General features: G+C 36.8%; 1 protein-coding gene across 1 annotated transcript in view; it reads right to left on the bottom strand.

Annotated features, from left to right (window-relative positions):
• Positions 1 to 23,450, bottom strand: part of LOC103906835 (pleckstrin homology domain-containing family A member 7) — a 66,750-nt gene that overhangs the window by 37,201 nt on the left and 6,099 nt on the right. The window contains 6 exon segments of the mRNA XM_019474500.1: positions 1,267 to 1,749; positions 3,767 to 3,885; positions 11,088 to 11,188; positions 12,401 to 12,473; positions 14,260 to 14,364; positions 21,050 to 21,161. Coding sequence (XP_019330045.1) covers positions 1,267 to 1,749; positions 3,767 to 3,885; positions 11,088 to 11,188; positions 12,401 to 12,473; positions 14,260 to 14,364; positions 21,050 to 21,148 — 980 coding nt within the window. The 5' untranslated portion in view covers positions 21,149 to 21,161.

Below are 23,450 nucleotides of genomic sequence, written 5' to 3'. Positions count from 1 at the left end.
CAATAGTTTTCTGTATTACTTTAGACTAATACATCTGTGCATGTAAGAACAACTAACATACCAAGTACTTTTTTTCATTAAAGTCATATTCTCTCAGGAAGCATTGGTTGATATCCAAGCAAAAAACATGCAAGTAAACTGACTCTAGCAGTCTACAAGAATGTTGAATAGAAATCGAAAAGTATGAAAGCTTCTTTAAGGATAATTCCAAAGACAAGAGAGTAGAAGAATAGACTTCCAAACAGAATTAGCAAGCCTTAAATTTCTTACTGGATGCAAAATGACAAATGTTAGCTTCAATAAGCATTAAAAAAATGCCCAAAATGTTTTCTCCGTCCTAAGAACCACATGCTAATATTTCCTATTGTTCTATATTATAGTTAGATTTTAGCAAATTTATAAGGTACTAATTCAGTAGGTTACCCACATTTGAAAAATCCTCACATGCAGCACAGAGCCCAACTGTCTTTCTCGCCACTTGACACAAGGTGACGTTCTGAACAGACACATATATACATCACTTCATTTTTTTTCAACTGGTACCTAATCTGACTGCACACTTTGAAAGTAAAGCAATTACGAGATTTTCAAATTACAAAAGCATTCCAGTGTGCATTCCACCTCTTGGTATAATTTATGTAATTTTCAGGGACTGAAAAGGGAAAAGAGAATCCTGGAGACCATGGGAACATCCTAGGACCTCTTCATTAACTAAATGAATATACAAAGACCTTTCAATATGTGACCTATGCACTGTGACTTTGAGCGCAGTGATCTGATGTAGAGGAGTGAATGGATGTTTGGAACAGGAACAGAAGGGAGTAAAAAAAAAAAAGCAGCATTCTTTACTTTTAAGCAGAAAACAAACAATTACCTATAATTTATATTGTGCAGTTTTTTATGAATAAGAGGTAACTGAGGGCTGCACTTCACTTTCTGGCTCTTCAATTGTACTAAGAAGTTTTAAGCACCCACAGTGATTAAAAACAGTAAAAAAAAAAATAGCACTCTAATCTCATTTTTTCTATTTGCAATATAGTGACAACATTAAAGGGATTTGATTAGCCAATTCCATACTGACTTTCCCATGAGATAAACATCTGAAAAATGCCATTCTGCACTGGAGGAGGAAGTAAGGTTTTTTTTATATATTGTCTCTGTAAAATATCATTCTGATTTGCACTAAACATATTACTGATACATATTTTCCTTTAATTTAAGAAAACACCACTTGGCAGTCTATTTAAAGATGGGCCTATTACTAACCTTTTTGTATCTCCTTTTTGGACTTTCACCCAGTGTTCCACTTGAGCCATGTTACTTTTTCTTTAAATCTGTTTATCTGGATTTGTTCTGGGAACAAACCCTCTTTTATATGAGCTGGTACCATTCTGCTCCACTAGGCCAGCACTCATACTTAATGAAATAGGAAGCGTTCCATTCTTCTCAGCTGGCTGAGGCTGAGCTACTTGGGACCTCGATGCATTCGTTAAGTCTGGAAATAATGAATCAGCTTCTGTTAATGCATGCTTAGCCTTTCCCTTCTTAGTTTCCAGAGTTTCTTTTCTGTGGCTATAACGCTCCTCCTCTTTTTCTCTTCTTATCTCTTCACGCTTATCGTATCCAAGCATTTCAGCTGATTTTTGATAACTTTCTTTTGTATCTGTAATCTCTGCCTTCACACACTCTTTACAGGCATCCACATGATTGACTTGGGGAACAGCTTGCTGATCCACTTTTTCATTTTCTCTGGAAAGAAAATATATGTCAGTAATGAACACTGCTTAATTGTGAAAAGTTGATGTGGTCTTGTTACTATTTTAGAAAGGATACCCACAAAAGCACCTTCTCCAGGCTGTAATAAATTTGACATGTTAAGATAGATATGCTCAGGAAAACTCAGTTGTTATCCCAGTTAGACAAAATTTACCTTTACAGTGCTATCAAGGAAGGAGAAATAATTTATAGGCATCTGTAAAAATGACTGAAAATACTAATGTTGTATGAAAGAAGTGTTCAACTTGTGTAATATTATGTACAAACAACTGTAAAAAAAGAGTCTTCCTATCCTAGGAAACACTGAAAGCCAAAAAACCAAAACCAAACTGCCAACTGCTCATTTCAAAGTCAAAAAAGTCTTTCATATCTTTGTAGATGCCTTAGGGACTAGTCATTTCTGGCCGAGAAGACAGAACAATATCTACATTTGAGTCGGTACTATCATTGTCCAGGGAATTTCTAACCTGCGGGCTATTCCTGCAAAAAATAAAATAAAAAAAAAAAATTCTCCATTGCTTCTAATACATGCTGCAATGCACACTAGTTTACTTATTTACCTATTGCCTAAGTATTTAAAAAATTCCCTATCAGAGATCTTGATATTAAACTTATAACACACTATAAAACGTCTAAGGATCCTAAAAGTTTTATGTTGCTTTTGACACATAACATACTTCATTTGCAATTTTCTTCATCTCCTTATAGTGATAAGCTTCTCGACAACATTTTTTTCTCTTACAATTCAACGGAGTATCACTGATCTCGGAGTAGCACCTCATCTTCTCTGAAACTAAGTTCTGCTTCCACTCGGCTTTATGGAAGGTGAATTCCGAGTAAGTGCCACAAAACAATTGTTTTCACTCCAGTCTACTTAGTGTCTCAAAATGAATAGTCTACTAGGAGGAAGGACACTGGACCAATACTTCTAACATGCCAGACTTTCCCAATTTTTTCTTTCAATTATTCCTATCCTTATAAAGAAGATAAAGCAGGTAACAGGTTACATGTTATTTGAAATTTAAATTAAATCCAGAAAATCTTAACACAAAATCATATAGGATGCAAAGCTCTGGAAGAGATGTTGATCCTTTGCTTATATTTGATTTGCCAAAAGCAAGCAGTAGAGCGAGATACTCTGAGAAACTGCACCATGACATTTTAATCCTCACCGCCCCAAGGGTTAAAAGCAGGGTTGTCTCACAGTACAGTCGTCTTTCACAAGGAGTTGTAGGGAAATAATCACATTCCCAAAGTCAAAACATCAAGAAGGCTACACCAATTTTAAGAGGGAAAAACTGGAAGCACAGGAAGGCACAGCTGAATTCGTTTGCCTCTAGCACTAATTAAGAACAATGGGACAAAGGACATCCTCCTTTTGTAACAGTGCTTTTTTTCTACACCAAGAAAACCATAAAAAAAAACTCTTACAAGTACTAAATGCCACCAAAGTAAGTAAAAAAATAAGCAGTTAATACCTGCATAAATTAGTTAATATCCATAACTATGCACTTATGATTTACACATCTTTAACATCCTTTTCCCTCTTAACAGCATTTTAATCCTAGTTCTAAACACTCATTTGAAACAACTTGTTAGTCTTCTGTCTTCTCCCTTTTACTTCTTTCTCCTCAAGGCTGGCGATTGGCTGTTGCAGGTATATGAATTTGCTCACAAAACCTGTAACTTTTTAACTGAAATTCCCTAAAAAAATTATATATGTACAAAAATTAATCCATGTCACTAAATGTGGGCACACAATTTGTGTGTAGACACAAATACTGAGTACCAGGTTTTCTTAATTAATGTTAGTTAACTGATTTGCAACAGAATGTAAATTAAAAAGAATTATTTCTTTAAAATGGGAGTTTCATGCACACATTTACAAATATAACTTTCAGAAATCATCACCAATCTGATTTTTTAATATATATATATAAAATATATTAAAAAAATTTTTAAAAGCTAACAGTTTCTGTATTGAACTTGCCTCTTCAGTGAAGAGCGTGTCTGCATAAGAGCAGCTTGATTCATAGCCCGGATCCAGCCATTCATATCCTCTTGGGTATCTGCACTGAAGTAGTATGTCCGCATCCCTGAATGCTCTGCCTGAGAGCCAATAACAGAATTCTTATTATAAATATATGCCCGCATACCTGTATGAACAGCCTGTAAGGGGGGAAAAAAAAAAAAAATGAAAGAAATAAAAGTCAGACAGCCCTTTTGTTTTCTCCCTCAGAAAATCTACTGTAGCTTTTTCTGGTAACTTTAGAAAAAAAAAAACTTTCCAGATTCTTTGACTGTTTCTTGAATTTTGGGTAAAATTATTACACTGCCACAACGGGCTATAGTTCAGCAAACTCAAAGGGCACTCTGATTTTTACTGAAATTCCTCTACCTCTTTATTGCACTATTAAGCTAAAAGTGCAGCGCTTCTGTTTTTCATAGTAGGAAATTTATACATTTTATTTGCCATAAATACCATACAAAACAAATTAAAGAAATTCTCAATGAGACACGCATAAGCAAGCCAATTTTCCCAGCTCATTTAATAAAGCAATTTATTCAGACAACACACAGACAAAAATCTTACAATTCAAGCAATTAAACTGCTTATTTAAGAACTGATTATAGTACATGTTAAGATCTTTTGGTTAAAGTGTGCACTTGAACCTCTATATTAGCTGCAAAATCACAAGACTTACTGATAAAGTTAGTAATACTGACGGACTTAACACAGACAAGTATCTCTGCACAGCAAAATACTCCATGAAATTCCACTGCAAACTAGAGGTATTTGGAAATTCCTCTATAAATATATTCAATATTCAAATGTATTCAATATGGAATGTCTTTGTAACTCTAGGCTAGTTGAATTTAATCAAATCTCATCCACATTTGTATAAGCAATAGTATAGATAGTATAGATATTACTAAGTCATATCAGTCCTGAAATGCTTGACTCCTCAAAGTTACTTTACAGATGTGCTTCAGATTCGTAGGGAGAGATTCATCTCCTTACTTTCCAAAAAACTGAAGACAGTACATTCAGCTTGCAAGCTCTTGTAATGATTTAAAACAAAATCAGTAAATTTAAACTGCTTTTTATAAAACTAAACCTGCTACGACACACAAAAGCTAATGGCATGAAACACTGCTGAGAGGGTTTTTTTTAAAAGGAAAAAAATTATCTCAACTTTTAATTTGGCTACATCTTCTTTTAAAGGTTAAACATAATTCATAAATCTTCCCTAAATTACTGGTCTTTTTATTTTGATGAAATCCTCTCCCCCTCATTATTCCAAATTGAAAAAAAAACCACTCTACAATCACAGATGGCTTCAGAAACACAGCAATAGTTTTGACAAAACCCAGGCTATTTATCCGGTGCAGCCCTCCCTAAACGTTATAATTTCAGTTGTTTACCCTGAATTTCCCAAATGACCATAATCTTAGAAACTCGTATCAACAACTCCAAAGAGCAAAATATTTGCTTGCTATTACATTGCTTTAAGTTTTGTGGAAAATTTACTCCCTTTCTATTGCAGCCTGTTCTTATAAACGTGTGAAACGTGGCCTTTCCCTTATACGCCTCAAGCAAGGAAGCCTCAGCTTGTTTTGAAAACTGTGGTAACACAGTCTTCACATGGGTCAGTCCCTGGCCTGCCATCACACCCGTGGTGGAAAGGATGAAACTGCAGCACAACAGCTAGCTAGAAAAAGGAGGAGGAGAAGGAAGAGCAGGAAAGGGTGACACAGAGAAGTCCAAGACTCTCTCTTGCTAGAAAGAATCTCTGCTTCCCAACTGTGTTGGCCAATAAGGGAATACAAGGTGGTTTCTCCCTCTCCACCATTAGCTGCCTACCTTAACACAGGAAAACAGGACTTACATATATGAAACAGCAGCTCTGATCAATTGGGTATTTAGGAATCAAAGCATTTCTTTCATGTTTGCCTGGTTGAGTTCTTTTGGTTTTCTTTGTTGTTGGTTTTTGGTTTTTCCCCCCCCCCCCCCCCCATTTTGAGACCGTTACAAATGGTCAAAGCAAATATGATTTAGAAGCATTTAATTCATTGCAATTTATGGTTAGCATCCACTGTAAGAACAGAGCAAAAATTGGCAGCTCCAGATGTAAAGGAAATCAGTGATTTTAACGCTAGACCTTATGACTACAGGGTTCCTTCACAGACCACACTGAGCCCATAGAAGAAGATGCTAGAATTCAGAAATGAAGCGACTCCTGCAGAAAAGCAGACTATGTATGCCCTGCTGCAGATGACACAGTAGGACCCTACCATTCATGGTTATATACTTGCTGAAAAAAAACAGAACCTTGGGTAACTAACTGCGGAGACTGCGTACCACATCAATAAATGGATTTAACAGCTATCTGTCTTAATTGACCTGTACGTCTTGATCAAACATAACCTGTTTGCCTTTCAGGTTCTCTTTCAGCAGTGCATGATGAACACAGCTGAAGGAAATTGCATAACAGGCTGTAGGTGAAAACGGTATAAAAATGCGAAGTATGTTGTACCATTCTCCCTTGAGAGACTGAAGCTATCCCAGCCATAAACATTCATAGCTTCAGAAGGGATAATGGAGATGGTGTGTTATTATCAACAAACACAACATTCTGAAGTTCGTAATATATAAAACTGTTAAAGGAACATTCAAATATATTTCAGTTATTTATTAGTAGCGTGTTTTATATGCAAGAAAGCCACTTTGTGCCAATGTCCTGTAGCTGTCACTGCTAGCAGACACAGAAGCTAGCAGTTCTTTTCTTTTTTTTTCTTTTTTTAAAGCAATAGCTATTAGGATAACTACAGCAGACTAAAAAGCCTAAAACACAGCACATGCGCACACGTACACCATACACACAACAGGGAAAAAATAATATTGGTACCTATTCATGCATTCAGATGCCTTAATGTGGATAGATTGAGAAGAAAAGCAGTCTCTCTCCCATAATGCACAGAAGGAGAAATGGACAGTACACCCCAAGGGCATATCAATAGGACAAGACAAGGACAAAAAGTTAAACAAGTTAAAATAATGAAAAGATTCATGTTTCCAAAGAAAATACTTAGCAAAAGACTATACTAAAAGTAACTGATGCCTAGAGCTGTTATGTTCATCTCCAATAATTCTAAATTCCTAGGAAAGAAAAAGCCACAGTTCATAGGACAGAGGGATAGGGAGGGGAACAGTTTTCTAATAATTGTAATCTTTCCAAGTTAGTCCTCTCAATAAGCTAAAAAAATACAGGAAATTCTCCCTTCTCCTGAAGTTCGATATTTATGAAACATTTATGAGCAAAAATTGAAATAATACTCTGAGCCTTCACTATAAACACAACAGCAAACTACAATCTAACTCAATCTTTCACCCTCAAATAATACTGAGCTTTTTCAGGACTTCTAGAAGCTAAAACCTTCCCTTTTCCAAGTTCTAAAATGGCACCTCTCAAATTTATAGCCCTTGGCATTTCTTCACCTGAATCCCCAGAGCCAGAGAAGCTTTATAAGCAATACGGGAGCCTAAGGAAGCAACAAGGATCCAGTGAACATAAAGGAACAAACTGTGTCAAAATTTTTAGGAAAACCAGTGAGATCAAAGAAACAGATCAGAAGTTTGCCCTGATCCCAGGAGCTCTAAGCAATGAACAGATACTTCCATAAGTAAGTCTTAAGAGTGTCAATAATGAAAAGATATTTAAAAACAAGCTGCAGTAGCATCTTCTGGAAGTAATTATTTGGCCTGGCTTCCTAGGCTCTGAATGCCGTCACGCTGAAAGGGTGTATCTCTGAAAAGATTTAAAAGGTAGTATCAAAATAAGGAGGAGTAATTTCTATCTCCAACGTTACTTCCTACCTCTTACAGGAACATGAGAGCATCCTTCAGTGACTTTATTTGGTAGCAAGACATGCACCTAAATACAAACATCTACTTGTATACATTGTCTTTGCATGAAGTTTTGTTGTTTTCTTTACAGCAAACACTGGTAGTCCTTCCAAGTTTCTTGATTTGTATTACTGTCAGATTCATATAAATGAGTTTACATTCAGTATTCTCTCATATATTTTAACACATATAAGACCAATTAAAAATAGTTCTCATGATTGAGGACAATGAGGCTTCTAAAGAGACTGTGATGACATTAACCTTCATAAATTGATAGTACTCATGTTTAAAATGGTTGTATTACTAAGAAGTACAGTCAATTCTCTATTAATCACAGGGAGTATTTCTGGCTATATATTAATGTTGTGCAAATTTTTTCACATTAAAATCTATACATTGGATTTGTGCTCCCTCACATTTGTATCAGCAAAAAAATTAATTAATCTAGTCGCTATATTTTTTAATACAGTATCTTTAAGATGTTAGCTACTGAACTAAATATGCAGTAAGGATGCTGAGTTCTAAAAGGCTGTCACACAGCTTAATGACAGTAGCTTACAGCTAGTCACAGCTTTTTGTTTGGGACAAATAAACAATGTGAAAAATTTGTCAAGATAAATACTTAAAAGCAGAGTTTCTAAACAAAATAATTTGACATACATACTGCTACACTTCAAAAGTAGTTTTTGATTGCATTTGAACAGCCTGTACGCAGTTCTGCAGGCCTGTAACTGTTAAACACGAAAAGAGACACAAAAGCTTAAAGCTGGGCCCTAGGAGATGATGAAAGGAAAGCAATTTTGAGAACTCCTACGGTGTACATTTTAACAGTTAGCAGGCTTTAACATATATCCTAGTGAGCATGTATTTTAATAATCTTCTAACTGAATTATATGCAAAAAGCATCCATGCATTTGCTAGGTAAATTTCCTTCCTTTAGTTTTACAAACCAAAATGTTGAAATTTTTTGCAGTTTGACTGCTTCCCTGGCTTCAAAAACTCATTGTTGCTTAAACCAGCCATTTAAAATGAGAACAAATATCTCTATTGTAAGAGAAGATTTACAACAACCCGAATAAATGACAGGCCAAATGTAAAAAGTGACATGGCACATTCTCCCATTCATTCAGGACTTAAATGTGAAAAAGTTCTATCTTTATTTTGGGCTTAATCCGCTTGTGTTTTCTATTTCTGGCTGCACTACGTTGTGAGACAGAATGTCCATCTACGCTCTGGATATCAAAGTGTACTGAAGAGATTAGATAAAGGTAATGGCTGGTGAGTGATGGAATGCCAGTACAGCCGTGCTCCTGCTGTCGTGTGCCCACAGCCGACTCCATGACCATTGAACATCAGTGTTGGATGGAGTCCATGCAACAGGAATCTTACAAAATCCTCCTACTGCCCTAGGAGTTCGTTCTAAATAAAATGAACTGCAGCATCAAGTCTGCAGTCAATCATCAAACACCTAGAGCAGAGTTAAGATTGGCCCAACAAACTAATATATGAAATGTATACTGTGGATTTTTAATACAGATTTCTAGCATAAAGTTTCTTTTGCTATCAACTCCCTATTTCTATATCAACTTTTTAGTAATGACCCTATGTTGAAAGTCTCAGGTTACTGGCTCATGCTGTATTTTCAGAAAAAGACTCAGATTAAATACTTGCTAGAGCTCATATAGCAATGATATCCTAAAAGGAACAGGGGGAGTCTGCAATTGCTTCTGAAAATGTTTAACCGTGATCACAGCCATGGATTCTACTCCACAGGAAGGGAGAAGCACAGCTTGGCAGTGGTGACTTGAGAGCTTGCCTATAGAACGTACTGCTTGCTATCTACGTGTGTGTGTGTGTGTGTGTGTGTGTACACACATATATAGATATATACACACACATACAGGTTTTTTTTTCCCCTTACCACTGATAGTGTTAAACTGGTTAATAAACCTAATATACATTCAATTAACATTTACAAACATCCTTTCAATAAAATAAAAAGCAGATTTTTTTTTTAAACTCTAAAGCAACTAGATACTATCGCTACTTTCTTTATCTCCTTCCCCAGTCTGCACTAATAGTTATTCAAGAAAAGGAGAAGCCTAGAAGTATATTGGGTCCTCCTCTTTCAGTATGTGCTTCTTCCTAGGAAAAGGCTCTAGAAGAGGAGGGCTTGATGAATTACACTCATTAAATATTGGAGTGGAATGTTTTTCTTAAACAAAGGTTCCTTTGTAGGAACCTTGTCCTGCTATCTCATGTTCAACGCATTTGAAAAAGTACAATAAACATTTCCACAAAGTGCACTGGGTCTTTTTTTAAACAAATTTCCCAAGTTAATATTTGTTTAATAAATTTCAAACCATTATCCACTTGAAAATAGAACCGAAAGCAACAAAAGGCAGTCTACAATCTTAAAACAACCCAAAAATCAAAATGCAAAAGAAAGTCTAAGCTGAGCACACGTTCTTTGTAATTTCAGCACAGAAAAGATTTAAACAGAAAGTTTCCTTCTAGATCTCCTAAAGTATACCTGATCAAAACCTGATTTCTAATTTTTTTTTTTAAAGTACATAGCTCATTTGCTCGATAGAAAAACAGGTTCTGCTCCAAGTATCGGTAGAATTTAAATCTGCAACAATACACTGAAGTTTCCAAAACTCTGCCTTAGTGCTGCAGCTCAGACAATCAACTGGAGTCAGGTTTCTCCACTATCAAGAAGGAATATATGGGTTTTTTTTCATTTTCATAGTTTTTTATAACATAGAACTGTAAATTATAAAATTATAAAATTAATTTTTTTTTTTTTTAAAGAAAAAAAACACAAAACCAACCTCAAACTATATCAAAACAAGAGTGTTTTTTCTTTAAAAAACTCCATGTCTCTTAGGACGACTATTGCTCCCCCAATAAAAAGGAGAAGAAAATTGGTTACCCTTTTTCCCCTTGAAATGAGGAAATTATACATCAAAAGCTACAGTGTTGTCATTTTCTAACCGTGAGAACTGAGCCGATTATTTTATTTAAAAAAGAACACAACAAAACCAGAAGACCATCAGTCCACTATGAGATCAAGTACTCTATAAAGAAAAAACATTTCTTTCATTTTGTAAACAGTACTGGAACAACTTATCGATACCAATTTCTAATTTTAGAAACAGGATCTTTACTCACAGACACATTATTGAGCTCTGAAGACACATAGTAACAGACATATGAATGTCAATTCATAAGCAACAAAAAAGTGCTATGTCACATTTGAACAGGCAGTCAATAAACCTGTCTACTTTTACAAAAATAAATAAAATAGGAAAGCAGATTATGTTTCTGTTTACAACAGCATCTTTTCTAATGCAAATAAATATTTTAAAATACGATTAGCTAATAAACTTTGTAACTGTACCTTAAAAGAAAATTTGCGATTTATGCGATCTTCAGGTCCAACTGGAGATATTACGTAACTAGGCAATGGTATGCTACCCAAAACAGATTCTTCTCTGCTGTCTGTTGAATAAAAAAAATAGAATCTAATTCACTGCACTTTTCAATGGGGTAACAATACATTCTCCTTTATGGACACACAGACAACAGGCATTAAGTAGAAAGAAGAGTGGTTCAGACTGGATGTAAGGAAAAGAATTTTTCCCATGAGGACAGAGCAGCAGCGGAACAGGCCGACCAGGGAGGTTGTGCCATCTCCGCCCTTAGAGGTTTTCAACACCTGACTGGATTAAGCCCTGAGCAACCTGGGCTGACTTTTCCTGACCCTGCTTTCACCAGGCAGTTGGACTAGACACTTCCTGAAGTCCCTTCTGACCTGAATTTTCTTATGACTCAACAGCAAGAATACATGGAGAAAAATGTTTTATTTTTAAAGAAACGAGACTGAATTTTTTTAAAAAAAAGATCAGTTTGGTCTTTTGTTGAGGGTTTTTTTTTTTTGGAGGGGGTTTGATTTTTTTAGGTTGAGACAGAAGAATACAGTTTGAGAATAAAGATTATTGTGACAAATGAACTCTGACAGGCTGCGTAACATGATGGACCTTCCATTTAGCATTCTATATCTAGGCTAATTGCTATAATTAGGAAACCTCTATTATTGCTGGCTGTAAAGTGATCAGCAGCAGAAATGCAGTGCCTAGAAATATGAGTTTGAGTTTCATATTCTATAAGGCTTTCCAAAAATTGTAACACACTACACAATATTCAAAACTTCAAAAAAACCTTATGTAATACCGTTATTCCTAGTTCAGGCTAAGATCACATCTAACCTTTTTTGGTAGAAATACTGGATTCAGAAGTTCTCGCTCTTACATCATCCCTTGGATTAAAGTTGAATCAATGCCCTGATCTGGCCATAGTGCATTCTCAAAAAATCAGCTGTCCGAGTGCAAGCAAGTAGGTAACACAACGCAGACCAGAGATGGGGTAAATCTTAAACTGGTATTGCTGCCAAATGTTTTGTAACGTAAACCTTGGCATATATCAAATATAAGTTATGTGACAAAAGATCATACAGCACCCCCTTGTTCCCCAACTCTGGCCTGAAATTTGCTGCACATTAAAGACATATGGATAAGTAATTTCAGTAAGTTTCACTATGCATCTTCTCAGAGTACCTAAATATATCTGAAGAATTCAATTAGTTTATGCTCGCAATGTATTTGAACAGGTGAACTGTTACAGACTAACTCAAAAGAGCTAGTATCTACTCACCTTTGTAGTAAAACAAACAATAATCAGCAAGCACAAACCATCGCCTTTTCCATAATCGCATTCCAGAGCTATCCTGAAATGCAAGAAATGTGATACACTTTTCATTTAAGGGAAGTTAACAGCTTATCATACAATGCTGTACCAGTGAGTAGTTTACCAGAAGTTTACCTAAATGTGGTATTAATCGCAAAAACAAGTGGTTTATATTTTAGCAAAATATTATGCACTAAGAAAGATAAGAGGCAAAACATCCAGCTATAAAATAGTCAGGGTAGAATATTCATACTTCTAATTTTCATTAAGTAATTAAACTTGCATCCCAAACAGCATTCAGATTAACCTTATACACAACCAATGCATATTTTATCTAGACAGATTTATCCTGCAATAAAGAAACAAAGTATGCATCTGGATGGCACAAATTCCAACAAGGATTGCCTGTAGACCAAGATGAAAATCACCACACAGCTGTGAAGTATGACCTCACATTTCAGACAATGATCCCCTATAATTCTACAGTCAATCTCCCATATGTTACCCATGCCTAAAATGTAATTTAATCAAATATTCCTTAGGAAATAAAACAGGGTGCATAACGTGCAAATTTTAATGAAGTATAATACAACATGCCTGTGGAGACCTATATATCTCTCTCTATATATAATATATATCACCTTGTGAAAATGAGTAGTATTTACACTGAAATTAATTTTAGAAGCTTGTAAAATTGCCAGACTGTAACCTAAGCAAATACAACTTATTCAGCTGAGGTAGGCTTTGATGAGATCAGCAGCATAGAAAGCATCTTCAGGCTTTAAGTGCTTGCAAGTAGAGGAAAGGGGACAGAACGAAATAGCTAGAGGAATGTTGTATATACTATTTCCCTTCTTCTTTCTGCAGCCATATTAAGTATGCAAGGACTTCTTCCCTTTCCTTTTTCTTGCTACAATGCTGTCAACACATACTGTGTCTGAGTTCTGATTCTGTCCTGAAAACTAATGGACTTGGGTAGTGAATGTCAACAGAGTTGATAGCAGAATACAGCTCTCCATGCAGAAGGAAGTGGATGGCTGTCAGCAATTTCACTTTCCTGTCTATGTAGAATCGTAATTGTAAGCCTTAGATTTCAGCCTTCTCCTACTCATCCCTAAACCTAGCTGCTGGATCTCTGGTGATAATCTGATGGACGCTGACTGCCAGGTTAGAAGCAGGGAAGTATTCTCATACAACAAACAGCTTTATTTACTTTTTGCACTCAAGGATGTGCTTCTGTCAGCTTGAGAGTTCAAGATGCAGCAGCTGTAAAATTCTGTTTGTTGGATGAAATCCTATAATTCAGCCTTTGCTTGGACACTGGTCTTGGTGTCAGCAATGCGTGGTGAACGGGTCCCTGTTTCCCTTCATTTTCTCCCTCCTGCTTCTGGAGAACAAAAGGCATATGGGTTGGAATTAAGCCTTTGATCAGGGTATAAGCAAGCAGATGGAATAAGGCCTTCACAGCCAACCTTGGGTTTATAGCGCATTCTGAGGGAGACTGAGATCAGCATGGCAGTAAGCCAGCAGGATAAAACAGGGAAAATAACCAGATTTAGACAACAAAGTTATAGCCTTAACTTTTAACCATGATGGCGATGTCCATTTATCGTTGTTTCAACTTCTGAATCAAAGCTGTACGTAAAACTTGGTTTTCACACTTGCTGAACACAAGCCCCTTATTACGGAAGCTTGTGGGAGTACCCAACACTGCCCTGCATCATCAACGTTTGAGCTTCTGTTTTTTCAGTTCCTTGGAAGGCACTTACTTTTAGTTAATGATTGTATTGAAATATATGAACAGAAACAGATGATTACATGCATACCTGTTTGTGTAGCCAGCCTCTTACTATAACAGGAACATTGGGATTCCTCCTGATAGCTTGTTCCCTCTTTCCAAAGCTATGAACTTTGTTTCCAGCCTTCACAACCTGTAAAGAAGTATAATGTAGCAGTGGTTTTTAAACTGTACTGAGAGTCATTTCACATTACATATAACCTCACTGCAATAATTCATACTTCATTACACAGTAACAAAGCGTTTATAGCATGTTCAAGGGCAAATAAACAGACAATGATATTTACAACATAGTAAAGTCAATCTCCCACTTTCATCAACATATCAGTGCCAGGACGGTCCGCCAACTCCCAGCTGAACAGCAGCAGCACTGGTGACTGAAGTCTGAAAGGCAGAACTGCTGAAGTTTTAGTGTGTTTAGGAAGTGCATTGCAAGAGCTGCATGCAAGTCCCTCTCTGCAACATGGTACAAGTCTTACACGCACAGCACTTTGTGCGCATGAATCCTACTCTTGCTGTTCGTTGTTTGGGGGTTTTTTTGGTTGTTTTTTGTTTTCTTTCCTGTTTAAATTCAAACAACATTGATAGCTTAATAAAATGCTTGGACTTTGACTCTGCAAACAAAAGGAGAAGACAGAGTGACACTGCTAAGGAAGAGACCTAGACAGCAGTAAGTGGAAATCACAAGGTCTAGGTAATGGTTTGTGTTTTACCGCAACCTCAGTATTGACTCACATGGGCAAAACTATTTCAAAAACAAACAAAGAAAGCCTATCAGTCTGTGAAAAAGACAGCGAGAATCTCAGGCAGATTATTCACCCAGTTCTTTTCCAGTCTCAGCACAGTTTGCTACTGCAATTGCTTTAGGAATCTGAGGTGCACAAACCACCTTTACAGTAGGAATCTGAGGTGCACAAACCACCTTTACTTCTCCAAGGAAAGAGCTGCTCCTGACTTCTCCAAGGAAAGAGCTGTCCAGATTCACACTCTCCCTCCTTCCTACAATGTCTCCTTTGTTTGAATCTCTCCTCTCAGCTGGTCAGGGTACTGATGCTCTGTCAGCTGCAGACAAACAGCAGCTCTGGAAACGAGCACATTTGTCATATGCAAGGGATGATATCACAAAAATATCTCAGCGTACTGCTTCTGCCAGTCAGGCAACATCTGGACTAGAAGACAGCATATGTAATAATAAAATATTCTAGCACTATATGATACCATTAAATGGATTCTGTTAATTTTGAGGCCAGGCTTTACCAACCTGCACTAAATTTCACACATTTCAGTAGACATAAGCACACATCTTAATGCAGGATTAAGATAATAGCAATAATCAGTAAGAAAAAAAAAATCCACTTTTTCTTTGGTGCTATAGCATGTAAAACAGCAATACAGATTTAACACTCATAAGGAGATATCAAAGGGCAGATTTTACCAGGTAGTTTCCCTGAGGTCCATTTACCAGGGAGCAGCATGCTGCTTTCAGCTCTGCTGAGAAGTCAGGTGAGCTGCATGTCACGGTCACTTCTGTGAAACGCCCTGACACTTAGGAGACAGGAAGAATGTCAAGTATGGGCTTTTCCCTAGGAGTGACACCTCACCTGACACCTCAGTGAGAGTCTGCACAAGATTTACCCGCGGCCCAGGGCAGCACAGGAGATCACCTGAGCAGCCCAGCTGTCCAGGGCTAATACAAACCTAACAGGCCAGGCTGTAAACAGCAACAGGTTTCTGAGCAGATGCCCCTGCCATTCAGCTGGCAATAACCAGTTCACAGTAAAAGCCTGGTCAGGATGGTATCACTGAGATCTCCCAGCCCATTTCTCTGCCATACCTGTGCTAAGGCACTCAGCTAACAGGCTGCAGAGCACTTGCTTTGTGCAAACATAGCGTGTCAATTACAACCACAAAATCTCTCTCGGTACTCACTCACAGACCTACAAGCAGCAAGTCTGAGACTAAAGGAAGGAAGAAATAAGACGTTAGGCATTTTGTGTTTCCTATTGAAAATATTTCAGGACAGAACTTGTGAACCTGTGTCCAAATACCACTTTAAACAAACACACAAAGAGGTATCATGAGGACAGTCGAGCTCTGGATGATCGGATGATCATCAGGCCAAGCTATATATATTTTCTCTTAAGAAAAATGAGAAGTAATCAATTCAGTCAAGATTTTAAAAAACTGTTGCCAAATGTTAGATGCAACAGCTACATTACAAGGGTGATGAAAAACAACGAGGCCCAAACTGTTTAAGGCTCTGAAAAATCTATGCTTTGCACCTGAACAGAAATCAGTTTACAAAATGCACAGAATTTTGGTTTCCTAATTTTTCTCTCTCATATTTATCCTAGGAAGGGTGGAACAGTTAAAGTATAGCTGATCTAGCCTGACAGCAGGGTTTAAATTTGATTGTTTCATCAGATCCCCTGTCAGTGATCAAGCACTTTGATTCTCTGACCTTATTTAAGTTAAAAAAAAAATGCAGACCACAATGTAGAGAAGTCATCCTTGGACTTGGTCAAAAGACCAAACAATTTCTATTACATGGGAGGGGGGACAGTTTTCCTAAGGCTGTGTATTCTCTGTCAATACAATACCCATTATAGAAACAACAACAACAAAAATTTTATGGTGCTTTATGTAATTAAAATTTTCATATCATCTGTAGTATTAATCATCTCATTCTGCTCTGGAATAAAACAAAGCATAACAGATACTGAATGTCTAGCTTTCACTGGCTAGAATAAGAAGTTAGTTTAAAAGAAAAGGTATATTTTTAAAACTGTTTGTCTGTACTGCAGTAGCCTTTTCCTAACTTAAAATATTCTGATATCATTGTCGTGTGTTGAAAAATACAGGTCAGAGCAGCTGACAAAGACGACAAAGAAGTCACTTTTGACTTCAGTACATTTGTTATGCTGGCTTGTTTGTGAATGACTCATAAGTTTTTGCAAAAAAACCAAAATGTCAAGAGCCAAAATTTTCAAATCCCTTTTTATCACCGTGTCACCATCTTCCTTACAGTAGCCTCTAGCTGAGGAGGAAAGTTACTAACTTAATTTTAAAATGTAATTTATTTTTTTCCTAAAACTGGACAGTCAAAAAAAATATAAACAGCCTTTCATTTGGAACAGATTTTCTAAACAGCAAAAAGGAAGACTGTATCTTGGTAAAAATATGCATATATATATATATATACACACATAAGAGAACATATAACTTAACTTTCAATCTACAGGGAATTAAAAAAAACCCACCAAAACCCCACCTGTTTAAGTCATAAACTCTTCCATTCAAAAAATCTCAATGTTTCACTAACAAATGAACTCATTAATGCTTTCAGTATCTCTAAGTAAATTAGACAAAAACCTTATTCTTCAGATAGGAAAAACTGAAACTCTCAGAAATTCCTGCTCTTAATATTGGGCATTCATCTGCGGTGGCCCTGAACTAATCCCTGTGTTCTACACTCCAGCTCCACACAGTCCCACAGAGCTGGCACCATCGCATACCTGTCACCATTGCCTGTTACTCTCAACTGCTAGATGCATTGTTTACTTACTTGTTGTAATCCTCACCAGTTCATCTTGGAAAAATACCAGCAACTATCAGTGTCATCAACAATTCAATTACTTCTCTTGCACAGAATCCATCAAAAACACACTCTCAAAATGTAGATAGTAATAGACACATTACACTACTATCCTTTATGCTTTTGACTTCGCCAAAGTACTGTGTAGCACAGTAACATTTACAAGCTTCCATTTACACCATCAGATGCTTTAACAGACTAAATTCCAAATGTACCTTACTCTCAAACTGAAAGAGATCTTTATTCCTCCATATCCTTCATTTGTAATCAATGTAAGTGGCCTTTAATATGGTTAATGATATAATTGAATTGGCTGTGAACAAGCAGATCTTTGGGACAGAGAACGACTGTGGTTTATCAGCATGCCCTTTTGCTTTTTATTCCCTCAACTCCACACCCCTCAAATTTCAAAAGGAAGGATAGACTGCATTGGTCTAAAGTCTTCAGACAACTTATTCAGACAGTGCCAGCATGAAAAATGGTGGGGCCCGCCCCAAGAATCTATGTGCATTTCTGCAAAACTGCCCATCTCAGGTGTCTTACAAAATGAAGCCTTATATATTTATATGCACATCAATAAAACATAATGACATTTGGTAAGTATAAGCCTCATTTTGGCTTTTTTCTTCTTTCCAACATGCTCCTCTTGTTGTACACTGTACAACTGACATTGTTGTACAAATAATTGTTTCCAAACAATTACTTTTTATTTCAGAAGTTTTATTCAGTCCAAGTTCAGACTTGAACACTGCAACAAGCAAGCCAGAAGTCTTCATCTCTTTCATCTTGAACTGAGAATGACAAATCTGCTGTACAGTTGGCAGCTTACCTTCCCCCTCCACCCCAAATGTAGCAATTCTTAGCTGTCAACTTTCTGCAGAAGAATCAAGTGGAAAGCCATGTACCTGTTCCTGCACTTTCTGATCTGGTAATACTTCAATGTGCATAGCTCTATATAAAAATCAGTTTGAATTTGGTCAGGATTCCAACACTATACCTACACAGTTCTGTGATGGCATTTGCAGTACAAAATCATGAAAGCATTTCATAAAAGACAGTAATTTGCTATGGGTAGCTAGAAACCTTTGCCATGACAAACAGAATGTGTCTCTGGCTTCATGACTGTGTCTCAAGTCTGCGTCTGGGAACTCACTCTCTGAAAGAATGATTATGGGATTCACGGAAGAAAACACTTATAAACAGATGAAACTATCTTAAAATCTACTCTCAACATGCCAAAAGTCAACCTCAAAATGGAGGACACACTTTACAGCCTTTGTCCTCATTGCTAGTTCACTTGAATTAATTTTGTGTTAGGCTGTAAAGGAATTTAACAGATCTCCTTCTGACTCTACAAAACAAGAGGAGTGATTTCAAGCCTGGAAACACATACAATGATGAAACAAAGCATATATAAGACAGACATTGGTTCTCTGTCTTAATCAAAACTTCAGTAAAGTATTTATTGAGGGCCCGCAGCAGAACGGATCTTATATAAACAAACTTGGTGGAGAAGAAAAGTACAGGCAAGCCCTCTATGAGAGGCTCTATTCAAAGTCTAAAGCTGCCATATATTAAAAAAGATGCCACACTTGGGAGCCTGCCAGAAGCACGCATGGCCACACTTATACTGGACTGCAAACAAAATAGAAGCAGACACCAAAACCAGACCAACTGAAGTTTTGGGAGGTGATTCTGGATATTCTCTAAGCTGTGATGGTAAGAGCATTACCCTCACCTGTAGTTGTCCGGTTCTGATGTCTCCACTGAACTAGCCTCTAGCATGTGGGTGGCCCTGTAAGTTGTATCCACTCACCATTTTTGATCTCACTGTTTTGCAAAGCCTGATTAGATCAGTGCAAATACGTGACAAAGGGAAGCAGCAGAAGCAGGTGACAGAGGATGCACACTTTTTGGCAGAAGTGTGATCCTGGGTAAGTGAAAGCCAACTGTGTCACTGGAGAAATCCCCAGCTCAAAGCAGAGTATCAGGTCCACATTAAGTTTGCTGGTTTTAAGAGTGAAAAAAATGAGCCTTCTCTCTCTAATGCTGGCTTAAAAAAAAAAAATCAGAATAAGGAAGATAAATACAGTAAACACAAATGCCCAAGTACTTTGGTAAGTTCAACTGTTAGAATATCAAAAAGAAATGTATCAAGTAATTCAGGTAACCTACTAAGTTTACTGTTTTCAGCGATAACTTCATCTAGCACTTTAAAGACAAACGTATTCTTGAGATTTGACACATGACAATCTTTGCGTTGGTCCAATAATCTAGACACTTTGGATCTAAAAAAATAATTTTTTTTTTATTTTTTTTTTTTAGTGTCTCATGAAATTGTTTTCATCTTCTCCAATATTCACCCAAGCAATTCAAAACATTAGAAAAAGATTTTAAGTGATTCCAACTCAACAAAAATATCTTTGCAACCAATTTGGCAAAGTCCTTTCTTCAACTCAATTACTTAACAGGCTTCAAACTTTTGTATTTAAAAAAAACCCGAGAAGTTTAAAAACTGCAGGCAAAGTTCAGAAATCTATCTTATCTCTGCTAATTCTTCCAGTATTTTTTTTGCTTCTTTCTATCCAGCCCCCTCCCATTCTCACTGTACTGTAATTTACTGTAAGGTCAAAGAAGCATTAAAATAGTTGGTGACACTTTAAGTACAGCACTTTATTATATTTTGTGCAATAATAAATACAGGCCCTTTGTCAATGCCAAATAATGGATTTTTCTATTATTAAACATTCTGTGTGTAAACTTGGTGTCTGCACTGTTTGTGCACTACAGTGCTGGCAGAAAAGGATCTAAGTTGTTACTAAGAGGAGGAACGCAAGTAAAGTTTCATGGAAAAGTACAAACTGCAAATTATAATTCCTGGTATTCTGCAGCACTTTTTGCCATACACGCTGGACTATCAAAAGACTTGCTGGAATACTACTGTTACATATACTTACTTCTGTTCTTAAGAAGCCTCTCAAACTTTACATGTCACAATAATCACTATTTTTCAAATTATCATTCAATACTGTCATGTGTCATGTGCTCCTATGCTGCAAAAAGGTTTTTGCTTCAGTAGAAGATATTACCTCTTCTTTGAGGTAAGTTATTAGACTTCTAGGCTAAACCCATGGCCCTATTAAAATCAGCATTAAGAGAGTACTGGATTTAAAGTGAGTGAAGTTCTAATCATCAAGCTGAAACAATAGCCTTTTTCCTTTACCTTAGAGCCAGGTTTTGTATCAACAGCAGATGTAGTTACTGCAGTGGACGTTTCACTGACCATGCTTGAAGGTCTTTGGTTTATTTGTTGCTTGGACATAGATGAATTCTGTCTAGAAAACAAACAAAAACAGATAATCTAAAGCACGTTGTTTCAAACAGTCAGCTTTGCCTTTTTCTATCCAAGATTCACAGTGAGCAAATGAATGACAGGCTAGTCAAACATTTCCCATGCATCTGCAATTTCCTTTGCACCACCCCTATTATTTTGATTTCAGGTATTTCTCAAGCAGATGCTGCCAGTGACATCTGATGATTGGTATTTGTCAATGTATCAGGAGGAAGAAACCTGCCAAATTGTCTGCAAATCCAACAGAGAATCAAGATATAACAAAGAGCACTCAGAGAAGATAAAGCTAATGAAGAGAAACTAAGTTGTGCCCAATTTAGAGGCTTGGCTGCAAACATGCAGAAGAGCCAGTACTGGGGAGGGAAGGATAAGAGTCAGCACTTTGCAATAACAGGCTTCATATTTAAAATCAAAATGACACTAGCCTACTATTAGATCTTTCACTAACTTAATGCTAGATCTTTGAATCTGCCCAAAATATGATTCATACTACAATATGAATTATTAAAGTACCTCTTAAGTGAAATGGTGCAATTCATGGCAGATACTGTTAGAAATAAATAACCTCTGAGTCATACTAAGATTCAAGCAATCTTGATAACTAGCTCAGATGCAGATACCCATTCAAAGCATAGGCGAGATCAATCCTACCATAAGAACCTGTTCAACAAGTAAGAATTCAGTACAGCTGCCCAGATGAAGAAATGCGAGGATAAACGGAAGTGCGAAATCTTGTGGAATCCCATATGCAGGTTGTAAAGAGAAGCCTCAGCAGCCAAGCTTGACACCAACTTGTGAATTAAACCCATTTAAAAAAAATCATTAACAACGTAGTTTAGCAAATTGTATTTTAGGAACAAGTAGCAATACAGCCACATCAGAAAAAACAAAACAAACTATTAACAGCCTATGATTTTCCTTTTTGCATCTCGGCAAGTCACCAAAGCCATGTATTTTTAAAAAAAAAAAAAAAAGGACAAGACAAACAAGCCACACCAAACATGACTATTGCTACCACTGAAATTCAATCCAATTCTAAACCCAACAGAGAACAGAATAATTCTGAGCAGTTATCACTCATAAGAACAGAGAAGACGATTTTGTGATTGTAGTAGCTCAACACAGGGTTTAACTGAAGACAAGGTGTTTGCCACCACTGCTCTTCCCCAGTTACAACCTGAATAATTACCTGCCCAAAAGCTTTTGTAGTTGATTTGGTGTCAGGTAAAGCACATTTTTCCATTTGTGACCACAAGCAATTAAGCTTGCAAGGAAGTAACACAACTTTTATCTCATTTCCTTTATACCTTGCTTATCTGGCATAAATCCCTTCTTTCTAGCTTTTATATGTAAGTTCAGGTCCAAGATACAAGAACAAATTACAAGTCCCTAAAATCCCTGGCCAGCCTTTAATGCATGAGAGCTTCATCACATCAGTTTGAATCCATTTGCCTTACCTCTTATGGACCAGGTATCCTACTTCAGCATTTAATCAGCTTTAGGAATATCCAGTCTCAGCAAAGAGCAGATTAAGACACCTCCCGTATATAACGCTGCCTGACTAAGCTATTTCTGTTGATCAGCCAGTCTTATTATCTGCTTTTGACTCTGTTCTCACTTGTTCCCTTTCCACTCTATACCCTTTCAAAACAGGTAGAAAATGCAGACTTACAATGTGCCTGCATTTTACTTGCAAAACCATCTTACTTGCCTTTTCCTAATATTTACTTATCAAAAAGGTTCCATTTCCCTGCTTGAGGCAACTAAACAAAGAATAGGTATTTCAAGGAGGGAGGAACACTAACAGAGATGTGAGTCTTCTACATTGCCTCCTCAAAATGAATCTAAAGTATTAGATTTTGTATCATTAAGAGGGCCACTAGAAATGAGTTGCAAAACTATGAAACAAACCACATCCAAGGCAAACGTTTGGCCTTAGAAAACACAAACTTTCTCTTCCTCCCTTGAGGTGTAGATTCTTTACAATGTCCACACCACAAACTACTGAGTTTTATACTGTAGGACAGCCACACAATACATGTTATTTTCCAGATACTCACTGCGACAAGGAGGGGGGAAGGGGGAGGTGGAAGGAAGAGGATAGAGCACATAACATACATATTCAGAAAATCATTAATACGGAAAGAGAAATAACCCCAGAGGAATGGCTTTAATCTATCAATCAGGGTAGGCAAACTCAGATTGAACAGATATTCACTATTCCACAAGATACTGGTTCATAGTAGGTTAAACATATGGCAGTTTAAAAAAA

This window comes from Aptenodytes forsteri, unplaced genomic scaffold (genome assembly GCF_000699145.1).
Source record: "Aptenodytes forsteri isolate BGI_AS27 unplaced genomic scaffold, ASM69914v1 Scaffold8, whole genome shotgun sequence".
Taxonomy (NCBI): domain Eukaryota; kingdom Metazoa; phylum Chordata; class Aves; order Sphenisciformes; family Spheniscidae; genus Aptenodytes; species Aptenodytes forsteri.
Note: the sequence above shows the minus strand (reverse complement) of the source record. Positions and strands in the feature narration are given on the sequence as shown.